At 30.1% G+C, this 23429-nt stretch overlaps 1 protein-coding gene and 2 pseudogenes across 1 annotated transcript; all 3 read right to left on the bottom strand.

Moving 5' to 3' along the window:
* Window positions 1–3238: 3238 nt before the first annotated feature.
* LOC148195588 (uncharacterized) lies at window positions 3239–8373 on the bottom strand (annotated as a pseudogene).
* A 5086-nt stretch (window positions 8374–13459) lies between these two features.
* On the bottom strand, window positions 13460–15473 carry LOC124839945 (hydroquinone glucosyltransferase-like). Its single transcript, XM_088094517.1, has 2 exons — window positions 14646–15473; window positions 13460–14546 (listed from the first exon to the last, which is right to left on the bottom strand). Exons 1-2 carry the CDS (start codon window positions 15370–15372, stop codon window positions 13780–13782), a joined length of 1494 nt encoding a protein of 497 aa, XP_087950643.1. The 5' UTR covers window positions 15373–15473; the 3' UTR covers window positions 13460–13779.
* A 3112-nt stretch (window positions 15474–18585) lies between these two features.
* LOC124839946 (hydroquinone glucosyltransferase pseudogene) lies at window positions 18586–20320 on the bottom strand (annotated as a pseudogene).
* Between the last annotated feature and the right edge of the window lie 3109 nt (window positions 20321–23429).

Here is a 23429-nt window from a genome sequence, read left to right on the forward strand (position 1 = left end):
TATTGTAATAATAGAATAGATCGATGCATCAAGTACATATTAACTTAATAGTCTGACATATATTCGACCAGAGACATATCTATACTGCTATGAGATACATTCTATCATATGTGGGAGAACAAGCCACATATTCTTCTTTACAATTTCTTAACGAAGTTGTCTCAATTTCTAAAAATTATAAAAAATAACACAAGAGTTTAAATCTAGCAAATTATATATTCAAAATGCGAACATAGAAGTGTAAAGTGTGACATCCGGGCACTGACGAGGGCGGGGAGTGACGCCGGTGCAAGAGGCATGGTGCAGGGGGCACAGACAAGGAGCGGCTCCTGGCAGCTTCGGGTGGAAGGGGTACATGGATGAATCGAACATACACCGGAATGAGAGGGATTTGGAGACTGTATAGGTATGGGACTATACAGTTGAAGGATAGCTTAAAGGAATTGATTTGACTACTCATATCACCAAAATGCATTTACTTTTCGGTAGCCTGACTCATAAGAACTCCATGGTTAAGCGTGCTTAGCCTGGAGTAATTCTGGGATGGGTGACCTTCTGGGAAGTTTTCTGAGGACAAAGCACACTGGAAAGTCTGGTGGTGGTCTGTGGGGGCAGTCAGCGGTCCCTGTGAGTTGCCGGGACTTTACATAAAGTCCAACGTAACATCAATCCAAAATAATATCTAAAAAAGAGTTATAACCGAAATAGTAAGTATCCAATTTATTATTAAGAAAATAAAAATAAACCAAAAATAGAAAACAAAGAATTTGAAAAACAATGAAATTATAAAATGTTAAGAAAACATGTGTTAGGTAGACAAACATAAAAATATTTAATTTATAAGTTAGTTTATATTATATATATGTATACGAAATCATATTTTTGTGTTTTTTTAATGATTAAATTGAAAGTGTTTCATATTTTTACGAAACCAAATTGAAGATTTATTAACCTATTAACTATCTAAGTGTGTTCATATTATTTTATTAAATCGTCTTATATTCTTTTGTTAACAGAAATATATAAATGCATGCTCCATTATTTTTTATTTTGTATAATTTTATATATTATACAAAATTAAGATATAATTAAATATTGTTTACTACATGTATTACAATACAAATTTTAATCATATAAAATATAATATGTTAAAGAAGAAACACTCATGTGTGAAGTTTTTTTAGATTATCTAAGTTACTTATTTAACAGATATTTTTTTCACATATATTTATTTTTCCTAGGATGAAATCTGAAATTGAATGTTATACTAAAAATTATCTATGAACTACTTTGTTATGCCTAATTGAATTTATTTTCATGTGGAAAAGCTAGCACTACCACTGAAAGCTACGTATCATTTACCCAGTGAGGTTAGTACTGTACCAACCAAATAATTGAACACAAATTTCATATCTTTTCTGTTTGAACAAAAATTTAAATTTGGTAAAGTGGTAACTTCTATATAAGTAATTACACAACAGATTTAGTGATCCTTTTCTTATTTCTATTTCTATCAGATATGTTTGATTCTAAATATAGATGTTGAGAAATTTTTAATATACCTTTCACGCTCAACAACATCATATGTGAGGATCAAATTGAACTCCATTCATGAAAGTTAAATTGGTTTGAATTAAATTAAAATTATTTATTACTTTTAATTATGTAGGTTGATAAATTACTCTTTCTAAATATTATGTTGTTCAATAATGCTTGGATAGTTTAAATGTATGATTGACACTTTAATTTTCAATTATTATTTTTATAATAATATTTGATAAAAACAAGTTAAAACTTTGATGGTACTGTTATAAATAATAAGTCAAGTGAATCAACTTTGATGGTACTACAATAAATATATAAAATAAATTGAAAAAATAAAACATTTTTAAAATCTATCAACCCGTAATAAGTTAGTCAAGTTGAACTAACACATTTTTAGCTTAATCATAAGATAAATAGAAGACATAACGTGCTTGGCTGTATTTCTATTTTGAATGGTTTAGGATTTATTAGGCATATGTTAGCTTTTGGGGTCTTTTGTTGCTTTCAATGTCAGATATGTGTGTTGCCTTTCTACCAAAACTTTTCCTTCAATACAACTCACAATTTTTTAAGAATTGAAAAAAAAAACTTTACATTTTAAAGAAAAAATTAAAATAACATCTTATTAATTTTTTTGTTAAATAATTGTATTGTTTAAATAAATGAAGACTGAATTACTAACTTTGTGTTTAGCAAGTAGTCTAATCTGATTTTCAAGATGAAAATACAAATATTAAAAATGATGTCGATGAAATCATAAATTTTATACACAGGCAACAATACTACATTGACAAGATCGAAACAAAAATAATGTTTTATTTGGATTAGAAAATAAACACTAAAAGTGTGGAAAAAAAAGTGAGAAGTGAAATTATTTTGAACCGAATTATATAAGTAAAAGTATAAAAAAATTAAATATTTATGTTATTATTGATATTTTAATTTATTATTTTTATTACTTATTTTATTATAAGTTTGATAGTTTTTTCTTCTTATTATTGTAATAATATTTTAAATTTCATTTAAAACGTTGTTAATTTAGTCTACTTTTTAAAATAAGTTAATATAATATCTTTTGTTAAATTAAAGATAACGAATGATATGAATAATAAATATCTTCTAATTAAAAATTAACTTATTGCTAAAAGTAAAAAGTTCATCATATTTTATAAAAGATTTAAATAAATTTTGTAAGGGATTAGTCATCCGCATAAATGAGTTTCACTTGAATAACCTTAAAAACATGTCATCTTAAATAATAATTCATTCATTTAAATCCCAAGCTTTTAGGTTAGAAAGTGGGCTTTAAGCCTGACTCAATCTCACAAAACTGATTGGGGTGTTGCTCCCTCCACCTCCCCAACCTTCTCCACCACCTCCTCAACCTTCTGCAAATATTTTTTAATTACAAAAAAACCCTTTTTTTACCTTTTAAACTTATTTTAATTACTGTAAATCCTAAATTTCTACCATTTCCAACTCTCCTTCTCTCTTTCCGCAGCGCACCCCTAACTCTCCCAGTCTCAGTTTCTTTCATTCCACATTCTCACCACACTCTCACCTACCCTACTTCACCTTTAGCTACTCTAAATATTTTACACAGAAAATAAATTAAGACAAGTTACTGTTTTTAGTTACTTAAAAAACGCCAAATTGTGATAAGTAGTTTATGTGGTTAATGTTGATCAGAGGTTTATTCTGCCATGGCAATATTGCACAGTCTTGCAGTGGAAAATGGTTGCAATTGTCGGAAGAGGAAAATTTGATTTATGTCGGCCAGTTTTTGGCGGAGCATGGTTTGTTTGGACCGAAGCCACTTGTTTTCGGTTCGTAGACGGTTACAATGGTGAAGGAGAAACTGAAACCCGTTTTTCAGTTCCCGGTTTTCAACCCAAAACAGGTTCATTTGGTTTTGTAAGTTCTCTAGGTGTGTCTGTTTACGCATGTGTGACCTTCGTGCCCAATCCATGTTCGATATCATTCTCATGCGTTTTTGCTCCTCCATGAGGGACACAACCCAGTCAGACTGGTTCGAGGGCGGATTTTGGTCGACAGGCGTTGTTTGGGGGTCGTCCGAAGCGGAACTGGAGGTGACGAGGTTGAGGCTAGTAGGGTTGAAAGCAAAAAATCTAGCCCATCCCACGGCGTGAAATCATAGTCAAACGCGGGGAATGCATTTCCTAACAGAGAATCGGAAGAGGTAAGATCAGAAAGCTTGGTCTGAAACTTGGGAGGGAGAAAGGAAGGAGGGAGAAAGGGAAGAAACGCAGGGTGGTCGTATTTAAGGAGACGCGGTAGGACGAAACTGCGTAATTGGGTTGGATTAATATAACAAAATAATAAACTAATAAAGAAAAACTTAAAATAATCATGAAAACGTTAAACGGATGCTCACATCCGTTAGCGGATGTTAACATCCGTTTAAGGCAAAACGGATGTTGATATCCGTTTTAGCTTAAAAGATGTTGACATCCGCATTCATTTAAGATTTTCATGTTTATTTTAAGGTTTATTTTAGGGTTTATTACGTATCTGGACGATGAAGTTGCTCTGCACTCCACCTTCACCAGCCCCACCGACCTTTGACATTGATGGATCAATTCCTGAAGAAATGAAACGTTCAAGACAAAGAATATCACAATGAAATAATGAGAGGATAAATTGAAAGAGAGGAAGAAGAATGTGTTTGCCGTCATGCATTCATGTAAAGGATTACAGTGAGTAAAAGTTATAAAATATGAATCCTAAAAATAAAATTTTACTAAGGATAAAATAGGAATAAAGAGGTGAAATGAGGGGTAAAATAGGAATGAGGTGGTGGAGGGAGCAATGGGTGGTGGTGGAGGGAGCAACACCCAACTAATTGTTATAGGATAGGTTCCAACCATGACTCTGATACCATGTTAGAAAATGGGCTTTAAGTTTAATTCAACTCCACAAAACCGGCTTGTAAAGTAAAGTTCACTACAAAAAAGAAGGGCATTACCGAAGGCCAGAAGTCCTCGAAAACAGCCCAAAACCGTCGGTAAGAGATTATTACAGACGGCTTATCGACGGCCACAAAGCCCTCGGTAAATCCCTTGTCGCTAACAATTACCGAGGGCTTTTGCCCTTCGGTAAATACCGAAGGCCAGGAGCCCTCGGTAATTTTCGAAGGGCGGAAGCCTTCGGTAAATACCGAAGGTCAGAAGCCTTCGGTAATTTCTGAAGGGCAAAGGCCTTCGGTAATTACCAAAAGTGGGTATTTACCGAAGGGCAAAAGCCTTCGGTAAGTTGGAGGAAAATGTAAAAGACAATTGTATTTCTTATGAAACCAACAATATAAACAGACCTGCATAACAGTTTTCAAGCACATACAGACCTGCATAATGTGCATCTCAAAGATGCAATCATATGATCAATATCCATACAACATCCATTAATCCATAGAACATCCATCAATGCATAGAACATGTATTTATATTAATAACATATAACAATGTAACATAATGATGTTCTAACATCCAAATCATCCAACTGATCTAACATCCATCAAACGTTTGCACCCATTTATATATTATAAACTAGTCTTATCTCTAGTCGACGTGAGACTTCTAACATTTTACGTCGAACTAAAATAATCAAATATTTATTTATCATAAATTTCAATGTTTCACCATAATTATAATCATTATATGTATTTTCCATAAATAAATAAAATAATAATTATTTGAAATCAGACAATACAATAAAATAAATAAATAGGATGAATATGTAAGTAGAAGTAAATATGAATAAATATGAATAAATAAACAATAGTAACGCCTAGAGAAAAATATAAGTAAATAAACATGACCAATATGTAACTTATGTAAATATAAGGTTTAATACCTATGTTGGTCCTTCGGTTTGTTAGGTGTGTTCAAATTGGTCCTTCTTTTCTCAAAAATTCACAAACGTCCCATATTTTGTAAAAAACGGTTCAAGTTGGTTCCTTTTTCTTACGGCGTTAAAAACGCTAACGACAGAGTTGCTCCCATGGCCAAAACTGAATGACCTATCCAGTTAGTCATTGCATGGCAAACTCAACCAATGAGGGACTACCACGTGGCAGTTGTAAGACCCATGAAAAAGAAAATATTTATAGTAGTAAATTTTAGTATTTTATTAGTAATAATAATTTTAATGGATAGAAAAAATGTAAATTTTGGATATAAAATTTTAGTAATTTTAGAAGGAGAGGTTCAAATTTTTGGTAACTTATTTAGTAAAATTTTTTAAATTGAATAGTAAAAAGTAAATAGTAAATAGTAAAAAGTGAATAGTAAAAATAAATTTTCAGCATTAGGATTCCTTAGCATGGAAGAAATTAGGATTTCTTAATATGGAAGAAACTAGGATCAGAATTGGTGAGTAAATGATTAAAATATTATTTTTTAAATAATATTAAAATAATAAATAATATTAAAATATTAATGAATAGTAAATTTTTTTTTTACTATAAATAGCCATGGGAGGGAAGGGTATTCTACACCAAGAGAAGAGAAATCAAGTGAGAGAAAGTTAGAGAGAAATTTTTAGTTGAAAGAAGGGTAGAGGTTCTGAAAGGTTTCGGAGAAATAAATTCAGAGCAAGAGACGTCTGGAATAGAGGTAGGGGAGCTAACCTTTCTATGTTTTTTTTTATGATTTAATAGTTCTATGCTTTTATATTATGATTTAGTATTATTTTATTACTATTCATATATTGAAATTCTGTGTGAATATGGTTAATGCTTACTGTATGTTAATCTATATTGAAATTCAGTGTTAATATTATATGCTGTTGTTTTGAATCTGTAAATAAGAAATTTGTTAAAAACTAGTTGAGGAACACTTTGACTAAGGAAAGACTTGGTAATTAAGTTGTCCATTGTGACGCACCTCTCTTTCCTGGAAGTCTACTCGACAAGTTTTTAACTTAAATCCTATTGAACAGATTGAGTACTGTTAAATTATTATGCAATATATTGAGTTTGTGTGATTTATGCGATGATTGTATTTTATTATATTGCATTTGAATTTATGCATCTGAACATGTTATGAGTATTATGGGGAGATGTTGTAGGGGTATAATGTGAGTTGAGGAAAATGAGTATGGCATGAGTCTCGTGGAGAGATTCAGTAATATTATGGTATTTGTGTATATGTTGATGTTGAGGGTCCCGTAGTTGGAGGTTATCCTGATACTCTAATAATCATCTAGTCTCAAGTAGAGAGGGATGAATTATGTGGTGAGAGGAGCAGGAGGTCCTGGTCTATGTGCCGGTTTTGGACATAGTGAGGGGATTAACCTTGTGAATGGTATGAAGTATTTTGAAAGTGTATTTGTAAAAAGAAGTAGAAGTCATTACAAGTGCATAACCTCCCGTGACCGCTCATCAACGTATCATCCGGATGAGTGTTTATTGGGTATTGTGGTGTCTATTGGGTATTGTGAGACGAGTGTCTAATAGGAATTGTGGTATGAGGGTGTCGAACATAATTATTATATGATGTTTATATCAAGGTAATTATACATGTTTTATAAATGATTTGTTGCATGTTAGCTCACCCTACTTGTTTGTGTTTGTTTTGTTTGGGTATGTGCGATGATCGTATAATTCGTTATACGGGAGCAGATGAAGGAATGTCGTCTGATCCAGTGCCAATGAAGAGAGAGACAGAAGAATAAGTTAGAAGAATTCGAATTATATTTATGAGTTTATAATTGAAATTTGAGTTTAAAACATGTGTAGACATATATTAACTATGAATTTATAAGTGTGAGATTACGGGATATTACCGTAAATGTAATGTTACAATATATAAATTATGAATTATCCAGTGTGAGATATTGGGATGTTACAGCAGTCCCCTTCTCACTCAAAACTAGAAGCTTCATCGCACTTATCCTTCTTCTACAATCACTATAACCCTCGAGCCACATTGCAGCCTCAGTCACAACTTCTCCTTCATTAACTTTAGGTTAAAATCAATTCGCGATTTGGGATTGAAGAATTTGCTGAAATTGATGTTGAAATTGAGTTTGTGGCTCGTTGAAGATGCAAATTGAATTATGGCAAAGAAGGCAGTGGGGTTTTGATGAGAAAAATTGGGGACAGTGAAGTTTTGCACTTGGGATTATACCATATTATTATTCAATTCTGAACACAAACTGCATCAATGAACAAACAAGTTTATGAAAGAATGAACATTCCAAGATTGAGGTTGCAGAAAGCGAACAGTAGTTCCCTCAAAAACACCAATGACCAATCTTCCATAGTGAACAATTTATGAAATCAGTCAAAGAAAACATTTCAGAGAGATTCTTCCTAGTTCATTTACCCTTAGCCCTTTATCTAAGTGTGAAACCCTAGCTTTCTCGGCATCAATAATAGACTCATCAACTTCACTGCCCAGCTTCCACTTCGCATTCACCATAACATAATCAAAATTCTTTAAATGCTTCTTCTCCTCTCTCGCGTGATGGCGCCCTGAATTTCGACCCTAAGAACGAGGGCGTACTCGAGCAACTCCTCCCGCTCCACCATCCCGAGAAACTCCTCCTTCGAGACGAAGATGTAGTCCTTGTCGTCGACTTCGGTGGGGCAGCGAGGGCGCGATGTGGCAGTGACAACAAAGTGGAGGTCGTAGTGCTCGATAAGGGTGTCTTTGCCGACGCAGCTGGGACCACTGATGACGATGATGAGAGGGTTGGGGTTGGGAAAGAGAGGGTCGTAGTTGCAGAGTTGCTCTCCAACACTTCACCTATGATAATCCACGTCATTAAGTTTTATTTTTAAAATTGACACCTCAATTTTTGAACCATTTTTTACAAAATATGGAACATTTGTGGATTTTTGAGAAAAGGACCAATTTGAACACACCTAAAAGGACCAAAATATATATTAAACCTAAACATAGCTACATAATCAATACCAATGCTAGAAATAAATGTAACTAAATAAAAAAACACCTAGAGGTAAATATAAGTAAATAAAGAATATGAAATATAAATAAATAAACAATATCAATGCATAATTTAGTAAATATAGATAAATAAAAATAAGGATAAGGATAGCTCATTTAAAACAAATATATAAATAAAATATGAATATAATACATAAATGAAAATAAAAGATAAGAGGATAAATATATGCTTTCTTTACCTTAAGTAGTTTTAAAAATATGATTTGTTTATCCTTTTAACCCTTCTCTTTCTCTGTTTTTTTTTCTTCTTTTTTTTCCTCTTCTGTTCTCTTTTTTCTTTTCTTTCTCCAATTTAGAAAATGGTCGTTTGACACCATTTTTCACTTAGGTAAGAGTAAAATGTTCATAAAAAAATAAATGTTTATATTTATAAAAAAAGGGAAAAAGTAGTAAATGGTATCGTCAAATGAGAGTAAAAAAGATTTAGAGATCAAAATACCATTTTATATATATATATATATATATATATATATATGCTAAAATTTTATCGTGCAATATTGATTACCTTCTTATCTCTTTGTGCCAAGAGATAAGATATTATCTTATCTTTTTTTTTTGTGATCATCTCACCTACATAGGTCGGTCATAAAAAGCTTGACCTCTTGGCACAAAGAGATAAGAAGGTAATCAATATTGCACGATAAAATTTTAGCATATATTATATATATATATATATATATATATATATATATATATATATATATATATATATATATATATATATGAGGTTTGTTAACGCGCGTACGCCTGTTTTTCAGTTGGTACATTTTAGCAATGTGTATCGAGTTTTAGTAGACAAAAATATCTTTATATATCATGGACTCTAAATTTTAAGGTTAAGGGTATTTTAATAATTTTCATTATCAAAACTAAAAAAAAAAAAAGAAACCCTCCAAACCCTTACTCACCTTTCTCATTCCTCTTAACCATTTCTCTTTCCTCTCTCTCACTCCAATCTTTTCTCTGTCATTCCTACTATAGTCCCAATTGAAAAAATCAAAAACACTTGCTTAACCCTAATCCACCTTCCTCATTTATCCAATTTGTTTCTCTCTCATCTCCATACTCTCTCTCACCCACACAACAACCCGCGACATCGCAATTTTTTTTGTTTTCCACTTTAATAACAAAATAATTGATGAGGTTGAAGTTGATTTTTGATTGGAGGACTGTGTTATATATTTTCCATTCTTATTATTATTTAATTTTATTTTTAAATTAAGTCACGGTAGGGATGATAAAGAAAATGTTGGAGTGAGAGAGATAAAAGAGAAATGGTTGAGAGGAATGAGAGAGGTGAGTAAGGGTTTGGGGTTTTTTTTTTAATTTTGATAATGAAAATTATTAAAATACTCTTAACCTTAAAACTTAGAATTCATGATATATAAGGGTATTTTTGTCTATTAAAACCCGGTACACATTGCTAAAATGTACCAATTGAAAAAAAGGCATACGCACGTTAACAAACCATATATATATATATATATATATATATATATATATATAAAGTTCTTTAGGTTATTTACTAACTATTAGTTTTAGTAATTTAAATAGGGACAAGGATGAGGAAGAGGTATGGAAACAAAGACGAGAAGAATATGTATATACCCATCATCATCTCATAGCTAATTGAAAAATATCAGATACTACCAATATCCCATATCCAGTCAATATAGGGATTTTTCGTCAGAAACAAATTCTGTAAGAATCTATAAAATAACATTTTAGAATATATAATGTGTTTAAAATAATGAGACTCGATTATTTTAATAATAAAAATGTTTAAGTATAAATAGAAATTTCATAAATGCATTTCATTACTTTAAAATTCATTATCTTTCTAGAAATCATTTTTTTTAAGTTCTCTCACTTCTCTTTGAGTTGTCTCATTCCTGGTTTGTCTCCTTAAAGAACTAAGATAATAGGACTACTCATGCTACCAAGCTCTTCAAAATCAATCGGTGAATTTCTCAATTTGAGTAAGTTTATTTTATGAATCTCTTTTAGGTTCAATTTGTTTTATTTTTGTATGTGGACCTACCTTGTTTGCATGTGTCTTTGGAGTCACTTATATGATTCTTTGTTGATCAGTAATTCTAATGACATATTTTGATCATGTTTGTGTTGTTCTTAGAGGTAGATAGAACTTATACATCTGAGGTTGTTTTGAGGTTTTTGAGTTCTTAGAGCAAATTAAGTTGTGTCAAAGATGAATGATAATATGAATGTTTAGAATATGAGGAGATATAGACTATGAGGATGATAGGGTTTTCAAGAGAAAATCATTGTGAAATATGTTTCTTAGAGTGTGCATTAAAGTAGGGAATCAATTAGGAAGTTATTGTGATACTCTATTGGTCATTCACACTCATATAAAGGAGGATGAATTAGGTGTTGAAAGTGGCAGGAGGTCTTGGTTAAAAGATCTTTTTGAAGTTCTAATGACTAGTATTAGATTAACCTTGTGGCTGAAGATTATCTATAATAAGTGTTAAAACTTCTTTATAGTTCAAAATTAATATTTATCTAGATAATTGAGTTTAGAAGAATCTCTTTTAACGTGACTTGTGTTTTAAAACGGTATGATTTTACTTGACTTGTAAATGTGGTTTGTTTAATAGCTTTATGAAAAATGCTTTTTGTACATTTTCATATCCTTTCTTTTGTTTGTGCTTTTTTGAGTTTGCTTTTTTTTACATTTATTACCTTTATAGATGTGATCAGATGAAAAAGCAAAAATTGAGTTGCCTCCAAAAATTGAGTTTCCTTTGAAGGACGACAATAATGTAGTTGAGTAGTCTCATACTATTAGTTCTGTTGTTTAAATTTCTTTTTGAAGGACTAAGCTTAAATCTATTGTGCATAAAAAAGTTATGGATAAATCTTATATTTATTTTTCTTAAAAAGTTATGGACAAATCTTATATTTGTTTAAGAAATTTTAAAACACTTGTAATTGTATATTCTAGTTTTTGAATTATCTGTCTTGGACTTAATGGTTTATACTATATATTGGAATGGTACAAATTCAAACTATACTGGAGATAAATTCATTCGTCATCCTAAGTCTGATAAAAAATTCTATAAATTTTATATTGTTATTCTTGTGATATGTGTCACTTCAAATAACATCTTCCTATCTTTATAAATTTTATTTTGATTGTATACACCTGTGTTGTATTATTATAGGAATTTTTAAGAAGGTTATAAGTTTTCGTTTGTTAATTGTATCCTATAACAAATAAATCAATAATATAATGAAACAGTCTAGATTATTTGAACTAAACTAGACACATATTTATATTGAATTGAAATCATATAAAAAATATATATGTTTCCTTTTCTTTTTATCTTAACTATATTATATTGGTTTTTCTTCTTTAAAGTATAACCAATTTTTATCCTCTTCAACATCAGTTCTTAAGAAAAAACATTTAATTTCAAGAAGTTTTTTATTCAACCAATTCACTCTTCTTTTGATTGATTTTTGAGCCATATTTTATTTTACAAATTTTTTATGTTAAATAAAAACATAAACATTAATAAACCATATAATCTTATAATTTAATATCTTTATAAATAATATTTTTTTATATTTATAAAAAATTATATATATATAAAATTATTTCAACTTTTGTCATATGTTTTTTCTTTATCACTTTATTTTTTACTTTTTTTTCACACTTATCATCCTAAATAGATGGAGTGTAAAAGTAAAATAAAAAAATGTACAAATCTAAAACTGAAAAAAAAAATACACATTCTAAAACAAGTGACAATAATCAGTCCAAGCAATTTTTTATGTTTTAATATGTAAATTTAAATGACAGGAAAAATCCCAATCAATATATCACTTAATTATAGTTTTCGCCATATAAAAACTCTTATTTTAATACTTTTACTAACTTCCATCACTCAAGTTATTAATAAACAAGAAAATAAAGTTAAAAATTGTGCTTTCTTTGAATTTTATTTTACTTTATTTTTAAAATTATAATATTATCTATAGATTTCATAACTATATTGTAGTTTTTCACTCATTTATTTTTTCTTGTCTTATTTCTTTTAGGATTCCCCTTTTTCTTATCTTATTTCTTTTAGAAACGACATTACAGCCTAATAACTTTATATATTATTTTACTTATTTTTATTTGTAATTATAAAATTTTATTTTTCTATCCGAATACCTGTCAGATTACTAAAGACGTATTTAGTTTATCTTTATTCGATCAAAACAACATTATACAAGATATTTAATCACAATGGTTCATGGTTGATTGTGATAATTTATAAGCGTTTAAATTCGGAAAGTACAGGTTAGGCCAATGGATCTAGGTGTATTTAAGTAAAATTATAAATAATTATGAAGTATATTAATTATATTTATTAATTAACATTTATTATTTGTTGAGATACTAGAGTCATTTTGATATCCAAGTGTGTTACGTAGACATAATCTCTATCCAACTTAAAGAGAATAAGTACTCAGCAAAGTATGATTACCTCAAAGTTGAAAGTGTTTAAAAAACCCTTAAAATAATATATAAAGGATACACACTCGACTTTTGTAATAACATTTCTAAAGAATAAATATCCATATTAATCTTCAAAAGTGGATTACTGATAGGTCTTTGATTAAAATAAGTTCTTGAAAATTTCATTTAAATAAGCCCTTCAAAAATTTCTATGATTCTAATTTATATAAAACCTTTAATCAAGAATCATAAAAACTAGGCTTAAATGTTTATTTCGTTCCGATGTTAAGAAGTGAATTTTTGTTTAGTACCTGGTTTTAAAAATAAAGACATTGGATCCCGATGTTATGAAAAATATATGAATAAGGTCCACAAAGAAAAAACAAGTTCAACAAATCATCAAAGAAAAAGCTTAACAAGAGATAGAAAAAACTGGACAACAGAAGAGAGAAGAGAAAAAGTACGGCCACAGCATGGACTTAACGCTGTTGCTATCAATTTAACGGACATTACCTTATTCATACATTTTTCATAACATAGGAACCCAATGTCTTCATTTTTAAAACTGGGTACTAAATAGAAATTCACCATGAGGACGAAGTAAGCATTTAAGCCTAAAAACTAAGATTTATTATCTTCATAGACCAATTTAGGTATTTAATTATGATTATTTTTAAATATGAAAACTAAGATATTTAGAATAAAAGTAAGATTACAATATTTAATTTATTCAATAATGCAGAAATTGTGAGCAAACCATTGAAATGAAACTCAAGTTCTTTCATGTGGCAACATTTTCCACCTGTGTGCCACCTGAGAAAGGTTAGTGGTAGAAGCTCCATCTTCTTTGAGAGCATTAGCAGCAGCTTCTTTCAACTCCTTCATTCTCTTCCTCATTTCCCTTCCTTCTTCTTCTTCCATCAAACACTTTATCACCTTCACAATTTCTACTCTTTCCACCAACCCATTTTCACTCTCTCGTGGCCTCACTCCCACTTTCGCACCCTCACTCATCACAACAGCATTCATTCTCTGCTCCGCAAACAGTGGCCAGGTGATGAGTGGCACACCATGCACCACACTCTCCAGCGTTGAATTCCACCCACAGTGAGTCAAAAACCCTCCAACTGAACCATGGCCCAGGATTTCAATCTGGGGTGCCCATGAAGGAACAACCATACCTTGCTCTTTGGTCCTCTCCAAGAACCCACTTGGCAAGAACTCTGATGGGTCTGCATCTTTTTCTCCACCGAGATAACCTGCATTGGCCTCATCGCTTGGTGCTCTCACAACCCACAAGAATTTGTGCTTGCTCAATTCCAAACCATGTGCCAGCTCGTTCGTTTGCTCTTGTGAGAGTGTTCCACCACTCCCAAAACAAACATACAAAACCGAACCGTCTTGTTGCTTGTCCAACCATGTCAGGCACTCCAACGTTGTTGTACAACCAGCTGTAGCTGTCCCTGTTTGAACAATTGGTCCAACAGGGTACAGAGGAGGGTAACCCCTTTCCTCATCTTTGAATGCTCTGATCGGACCTGTTTTTTCCAGTAAAAAAAATCAGAAATAGTTTGCAATTGACCGTTTTGGTATAGAGTAATGAGAAGAGAATACAGTGAAAGATTGGAGTTATATACCTGTCTCCAATTCCAAAAAGCTGTTGATGAAGATTCCATCAAGAAAACGGTAGGATTCGTAGCGTTTAAGAGACATTTTGTAGAACTGGCTCTTTCGATCCTGTGCTTGAGCATAGAGATCCCTGCCATGAAAGGGCACACACCCCGGTACTGTGATGGGGTGGGGCAGGTCTCTGTACTCGCAGAACGTTTCCTTGTGGAGCGTGGGCAAGTAGAAGTGCGTGCAGAGAGTGGTTGCAGCAGAGGGGAAGTAAACGTAGGACAACATGTTGAACTCTTGAGCAAAATCCAGTGCCCCATATGCGAAGGTGTCGACCACCATGGCCACGTGAGGGTTGTTGGAAGTGATGGAGCTCAGCGTGTGGTGGATGGAGGGCATGGAGAGATTCATGGCGAGCTGGATCTGCAGCACCACGGGAACCCCCTGAGGAAGGTCACGGTGGCTCACCGGTGGAAGAAAAACGGTGGAGATTCTCGGTGGAAGGGTTTGGAGAATGGGTTTTGCAGCATCTGGGAGAGAGCCCAGTATCGGAATGATGCATGTTAGGTGAATGTGAGGGTGAAGGTCCACGAGAAGCTTTGAGAAGTTGATAATGGGGGCGAAATGGCTGAACCCTACACTGGGAATCACTGCTATGTGTGTTGCTTTCGCCATGCATGCAGATTGTGAGTGCCCTAGAGTGAGCTTATACAACGAATTCAAGATATATGAGACTATGCTAAGCATTAATCTCACCTTTTGTTTTCTACAACAAAAACTAATAGCTAATTTACAGCTATAGAATTGAGACGTTTCTCATGGTACTGATTATATTAGTTTGTTTCCTTTTGGTTTTGGTGTCACATGGAGAATATAGAAAAGCTCGTATACGACAATGGTTTCTCCCAAGAACTTTGTATAATCATTGTCGTCTCCTTTTGTTTTCTACATCATGCATGTCCCAAATAACCCGACATATCGAGTCTATCTCATTTGATAGATCCATTTCTATATGATATCCTATGCTCCTATCATTGCCCTCATTGCTCACAAAAAATTTTCAACACAATATTACTTGGCTAATTCATTCTTACTTTATAGTATTGTTTGAGAATTTAGTCTATTTGAATTTTGTAACTACAAGAAATCATTAAACAAAAACTAATTTTAGGACAAAAGATAAGTAATTAGTATGGTAATAGATTTAGATATTAATTTATATATTAAAAAAATATTAATATTTAAAATAGTTTCTGTTATAATTTATAAATTAAAACTTAATTTGGTTTCTAACATTACCTATCTAGATTTTAACTATCAAGAAATTAGTGTCTAAATAGTCTATAATAAGAAAACAAATAAGCATTGTCTTTTCTTTTCAATATTTTAGATTTTTCATTTATTTTCTAAAATCAGTTAAATTGGATATTGACTAAAACTGGTTATATTACCTTTACTAAATGTAGCTAGTAAACATGTTGCTAAATATTTTAGGAAATCGTGTTAATCACAAAGAACTTGAACTTGTAATCTAAATGAACTCTACTCAATGTAACTTTGCATAATATAAAACTAGAGAAAAAAATAATTTTATCTTTTAAATATTTTTTTAATTAAAATAAATATTTTATCAATATTATTTTTAAGTGCTTTATTTAAATTTAATTGTTTCTTTTTACTATTTTTTAAACTTAAGTGTTTTTTTAATTGAAAAATTACTTAAAGAAAAAAAACTTATGATAAAATTATAAAAATTATTTATACTTAATTTTATAATTATAATAATAACTTTATTATTTTGTATTATCATAAAAAAAATCAACACACATGCGCAATAATTCGTTTTCATTAGTTATTTATATTTCTATACTATTATATAAAGATGATTTTTCTTTTTGATCTTCATATTTTTTTTCACTTTTATTTGACCTTAATTCAAATTTAATGATTTTTAAAATTTAACTATTTCAAAATTAAATAAATAAAATTATCTATAATCGTAAAAATTATTTTTATATTTTTTTATTATCATAATTTTATTATTTTTTGTTATTATAAAAAAACAACACATAGATGCGTAACACATCTGTTTTTAATTATATATATATATATATATATATATATATATATATATATATATATATATATATATGCTATGTTAACTTTCACAAAATTATTTTTAAACAAAAGAATTGTACAAATAAAAATACATACGAGATCAGTATTTATCAGACTTGAATACATATTTTCTATTTTTGAAAATCAAATAATTAATGAATAGTTTAATTTTGTCTGATTTAAGAGGTAAAACGAATATTTTAAAGTTACATTACTTTTTTATATTTAATGAAAGTAAAATGTCTTGACATAAAGATTATAATATACTTTTCCATGCCTCTCAAATCCAAATTTTATTTCAAAGTTATTTTCCTTAATAAATTATAATGATAAATATTGTATTTTCTTTTAAGACTTTCATTATTATATCGTGACTCTAGTCACGTCTTATTACAATCTTAATATTCAAGTCTCCACGTATATGTTTTAATATTTTTTTCAACACAACAAAGTGTTATGTATTAAATATATAATGAGATACTTTAGGTTCTAACATCTAATTAATAAGTTAATTTTAATAGTCAATATAGTTAATGTTATAATTTTGGTTTAAAGACGTATGTTGTTCTGTTTTTGTTTATTTTTCTAACAACATGAGCATGCATGTGTTGATAATTCCATTAACAGAAAGACTCAGATGTAAAGCTATGAATTGTTTTAGGAATCTAAATGCATAATATTTTCTATTTCCAAAAAGACCTTTTATAGGTAAGGTTTATAAAAGAAGAGAAAGTTTACTCTGAAAGATACAACAATAATACAATGGAATAATAAGTTTTTACTTTATGTTACACTTTAAACTTAACTCAATTTCAAAAAATTAACTCGTAATATAAAATTTGCATCCACATATATATTATAAATTGATCTTATTTCTAGTCAACGTGAGACTTCTACCAATATATTGTTTCACTTTCTCATTTTTACTGGAAATTCTAACATAACGAGGGCATAAATCTTTTATATTTACTCGTTTAACATCCCATTCTTCATTATGATAAATATTTTCTATAATTTTGCACAAAGAAAAAGGAAAACAGTCTTTTGCAGCATGCAATGAACCTGTCATGATCATGTGCCTGCACATAGCGCACACTCACTTCTTTATACAGTTTCATCTTTTCATATAAATACAAAAACACAACTCTGAATGCATTCATTTCACATAGTATAATCGCTAAATCAGCATCATACAGTGGATGTTCTGTCTCTAGAGCCATGCACTCTTAAACAAGTGTAAACTCTTTTTGTGCCTTTGGAACTGTATTTTCCACTAAAGTAATTTGCACCATCATAAGAAAAGTTCAATTCATTGGATATATACAACTCTAAAGAATCAAGACGCTTCTCATGTAGCTTTTTTAAGTAATTTGTGAGGTTGTAGGCTTTCTGTAGCATCAAAAAAGTTCTGTATAACATAATAAGATTCAAGTTTGCCATTGCTTCATCGTAGTCTTGCTTGCTAAATGGATGATCCCGATGTTTCCTTAGCACTTCAGCACTAACAGCGGCATCTGCTTGTTGAGTCTATACAAGAGTAATTGCAAATGCATATAGGTTTATCTTGAATAACATGGTTAACTTTTATGATTAGGAATAATCAATGTAAATTATTTTAATTTTATTTCATAATTTTGGAATGTCTTAGCCAGCCAGAAACAGTATAAATCACGACACTGCAAAACTGTAAAATTTGTCCCTACATAAACTGCAATCTGCAGAATCACTTGCAACCAAATTCAATTATATTGTGACCATCACTGGTCCCCTATTGTACCATCAAACACATTAGTAAGCAAATCCAGTAAAATGTTCATATATTGAAGACTCAAATCAACAGTATAATGAAACTCCACAGGAGCATGCTACTATAGCAGATTATTATTAGAGCAAATAACCATGAGGATGATGGCATTCAACATCAGAATTTTACATGTAATATTCATTGCTGCCATAGCACAGAATGATTAGCACTTATTAGAAAGCAGAATCAGGAAAAGCAAAAGCTAAGATCCCTGCAAAAGCAATGGATAAAACTTGTTTTCCTAAACCAAACTTTCCCATTTTTTTACCAACTCAGAAAGTGTCTTTGTAGAGGACCCATCTGCTTTTAGTGCATTATTAGCAGCTTCTTTTAATTCCTCCATTCTTTTGTGCATTTTCCCACCTTCTTCTTCTTCCATCAAACACTTTATCACCTTCACAATTTCCTCCCTTTCCACCAACCCATTTTCACTCACTCTTGGCCTCACTCCAACTTTCAGACCCTCACTCAACACAACTGCATTCATTCTCTGCTCTGCAAACAGTGGCCATGTGATGAGTGGCACACCATTCATCACACTCTCAAGGATTGAATTCCAACCACAGTGAGTCAAAAACCCTCCAATTGAACTGTGAGCAAGGACTTGAATCTGGGGTGCCCATGAAGGAACAACCATACCTTGCTCTTTGGTTCTCTCCAAAAACCCATCTGGCAAAAAATGCAAAGGATCAACACTTCTTTGTGCTCTGAGATATGCATCAAAGGCTAAACTACTCGGTTCTCTCACAACCCACAAGAACTTGTGATTACTCAATTCCAAACCATAAGCCAGCTCATTCACTTGTTCTTGTGTGAGTGTTCCACCACTCCCAAAAGAAACATACAAAACCGAACCATCTTCTTGTTTGTCCAACCATGTGAGACACTCCAACCCTTTAGCATCATCACCAGTTTGAACAATTGGTCCAACAGGAAACACCTGAGGGTACCCTCTTCCCTCCTCTTTCAATGCTCTTATAGGACCTGTTTCAATTTCAAAGAAGCTATTGATGAAAATCCCATCAACAGAACAGAACCGCTGAGCGCGCTGAAGGAAGAGTTTGTAAACCTGACTAGACCTGTCTTGAGCTTGGTTATTGAGATCCCTGCCATGAATAGGTACACAGCCAGGTATCTTAACAGGCTCAGGCAAGTCTCTGTACTCACAAGAAGTCTCCTTGTCTAATTTGAGCACATACAAGTACCAAGACAGTGTTGTTGCAGCTGAAGGGAAGTAAATATAGGACAACAGGTTGAACTCCTCAGCAAAATCTAATGCTTCAAAGGCAAAAGAATCAGCCACCAAGGCCACAAAAGGGGTCTTTGAAGTTATGCTCTTCAAGGCCTGGTGTATGGAAGGAAGTGAGAGAGTCACTGTGAACTGAATTTGAGTTTCTATGGCAACCCCTTGTGGTAGGTCCTCTGGTTTGACTGGTTCAAGAAAAATGGATTCGATGTTTGGTGGGAGAGTTTCAAGAACGAATTTTGAGGCACTTGAGGGAGACCCAAATGAGGGAATTAGACATGTGACATGAAAGTTTGGATGAAGCTGAAGAAGCCTCTTTGAAAATTGAAGAATTGGGACCAAGTGGCTGAAGCCAGGACCAGGAACTACTGCTATGTTAACCCTTTTATCCATCGGATGATATCTGTCACCAACTTCACAACTTTTAACAGATACAACTTGGAGGAATTGAACCCTTGCTTTTGGTTTTATATTCGATCGTTTGCAGAAGAAAGATTCGAATAAATCACTGAAATTATTGCTACAAGAACAATATTCAAAGAAAATGGTGTATGCTATGTAGACTAGAAAGAAAAAACAAGTTTTTCTTATTCTTGACGAAGTAACTAGGTAAGAGAAATGTTGTTTAATATTGACTAACACTTTATCAATGAATATAATTTCACTATGTCTATTCTGGTTTAAATTTCTAAATCGGTCTCCATTTCTGATATCTTGTATATTTCTAAAATATTTTATTTATTATTTATACTTATATATAGAAGTTTGTTTTTAGTAACCACTTCATAATACATATTTTACTATTAATTTTATCTTTATTGATATAAATCATTTCATTAATTATATTATTAATTTTTATTTTTTAATAGTTATTTTTATAAATTTATTAATATTTTATTTTAATAACAATTGGAATAATTTATAATCATAAAATAAAAGAGGATAAACTCGTGTTTTTTCACTAGTATAATATAAAGAAAATTTAATTAATTTTGTAATTTAAGTTTAATATGCATGTTTAATTATTAATTGATAATCTTATTTGATTTACATAATTATATTTTATATTTGATATTGAAGAAAAAGTTATATCTTTCTAATATCTTAATACTTCACAATATTTTTTTTCTATAATAAAAAAAGAATGAATTTTACCTAAAGATGAGATAAGATAATGAAATCGTTGTCATTCATATAAATTATAAATTAATTGGATGGAATAATGACTTAATATTTTAATTATTTATAAAGAAAATGTTAATAGTTTTGAAAAAAGATATTTATTTATTTATTATTTATTTAATTTTAAATCACATAAATAAATAAATAGATATACAATAAATGTCAACTAATAATAAAAGTGTCAACAAGTTATCAAGCACATGCTCATAGTTTGAAAACCAAGGATGGTGTAGTGTAACTAATTGAAAATGGTGAACTTTATTAAAGAATGGCACTTTCACTTTATTTGAAGACTATTGAAAAGAGAGTATGCAATCTTATAAAACCAACCAATTTTATTGAAATAAATTTTTAAATATATTAGAAAGTGATTTTTAAGATTGTACATATTTAAATAATAGATGTAGATATTTGATATATTTAAATTATTATATTATTATGATAAAATTTATAGCTAGATAATTATATTACTAGAATAAAATTTAAAATTAAAAGAACACGTGTTTTAGTTGAAGAAATTTGATCCACTAATAGGAATGATAAGAAAATGCTACTAGACAGAGCACGTGCTTAGAAGTTTCAAAATGATGGATAATGCTACTTTTATTAGGAGTTATAACGTAACTTTTAATATACTTTTAATTTTTTAGATAAACGTGACTCATTTTTTTAATTAGTCTTCCCACATAAAAACATTATTAAATTAGTTTTTATGCGTGTAAAATTGAGGTAATCATCGAATTAAAAATACGTTATACATAAAGAAAACTAATTAAGAATGTGTTCGACGGAACAAAAGATCAAATTAAGAATGTGATAGAAACCAAACTAATAACATTTTAAGATTTTACTAATATGATAAGTTTTGGTATAAAAATAATACATAGTTTTTAATTTTGTCATTTATGAATTTTATTTTATTTTTAACTTTTAAAGAAACAAAATAAAAGTATAGTATTCTTATTAAATATAAAGAGGCGATTGAATAAAAATAATTGATAAAAAAAAGTATTTAAAATATTTATATAACACGCCAACCTTAGAGACAAAGGTTGCTTTGACAATATATTTATAGCTAACCATTTTGTCTTGTTTTTTTAGTGAAACTATGCCTTGTTTGGTTGAGTAGGGATAGAAGGACGGCTAAAAAGGTTTGATAGAAAGGAAAATTTATTTTGAAGTTTGGCACATCAATTTGGACAGTTTTTCCTGTATTTTTCTGTTACTATTTATTAAAAGCATCTGTTAAAAAAAATTAATTTATAATCAAAATACATAAAGTTATGTTTTTTTATTATCCTTATTCTGATATTTTAATTGTTTTATATTTTTTATGAGTTGAAGTAAGTGATTCTCTTCTTTTATTCTTTAAGATATTTTTCATGAAAAAACTCTTAAGAAAATTTTCAAATTTTAAAAGACAATTTTCAAATATACTAATATTATATCTATAAACTTAAGTTTCAAAATAATTTTCAACAAATTTAATATATTTTCATTCATTATCCAATATTAAAACCCAATGGCTGGAGTTTAAAACGTCTGTTGAGTCCTTCCCAGTCACAATTATTAGTTACGGCTCAACGCACAAAAAGTTAAAGGTCATTCTTTTCTATTTGTTGCTGTGGTACTATTCGTTGTTTTTTATGATAAAGAAAAAGGCAAAACTTTTGTATACATATTTACATTTATTAATATATTTCTTTGTATATACTAAATAGTCACACAAAATTATGTTAAGATTAATTTAAATATATATTTCTTTTTCAATCTCAGAATCTAATTTCAAGTTCCAAAAGCAAACAATACTATAAAAACGTGTCGATGTGATGTTCATATGTCACTATATAGATACACACGTGAAGACATTTAACAACACAATTTGTCATGTCAATCAACTTTTAATATCATTCGAGGATGAGACCAAATTTATTTATTTTTAAAATTTGAGACTATACTATATTTAAGTTATAAGATAAAGATAAAATCCAATTTGATGTTATAGTTTAACAACTTAGAAAATATTTAATTTAAAAATATATAATTTAAAATTTAAGAGAAAATGGATTTTTGCTGGGAGAGGATAACTCGAGATGGTCACCGTATGCAGGTTTTACTATTTGTTCTCCAAATAAAAGCTAAAAACTCATTAACAAATTTATTAAATAACTTAAAAACTATAAATCCCCAAAAATATAAATTTAATGCTGAAAGAACGTATATTTTGTTTTTTTAATACAAAATAGTAAAAAATTATAATTATATATTTAAAAACAAAACAACAAATAAATTAAGAATATCTTAATAATTTATTACGAGATGGAAATGAAAACAAAATCAGAATTTTTATTTATTTATCATCTCTGAAAAGAAAAAAAAATAGGATAACATTTACATATGTTGGGAAGTGAAATATCTATAAGAAAAAAAGAAAAAAAAACTTTATCTTGTCTT

The sequence above is a fragment of the Vigna umbellata genome, chromosome 7 (assembly GCF_029865625.1).
Source record: "Vigna umbellata cultivar VRB3 chromosome 7, Vumbellata_1.0, whole genome shotgun sequence".
Lineage (NCBI taxonomy): Eukaryota > Viridiplantae > Streptophyta > Magnoliopsida > Fabales > Fabaceae > Vigna > Vigna umbellata.

What these genes read in the sequence shown, in the direction of transcription:
- LOC124839945 (XM_088094517.1), bottom strand. Translation starts at nt 15,372, where the DNA reads ATGCTTAGCATAGTCTCATATATCTTGAATTCGTTGTATAAGCTCACT. An exon ending in CTTTTTGGAATTGGAGACAG is followed by an intron (nt 14,547 to 14,645) that starts GTATATAACTCC and finishes TGGAAAAAACAG; the next exon opens with GTCCGATCAGAGCATTCAAA.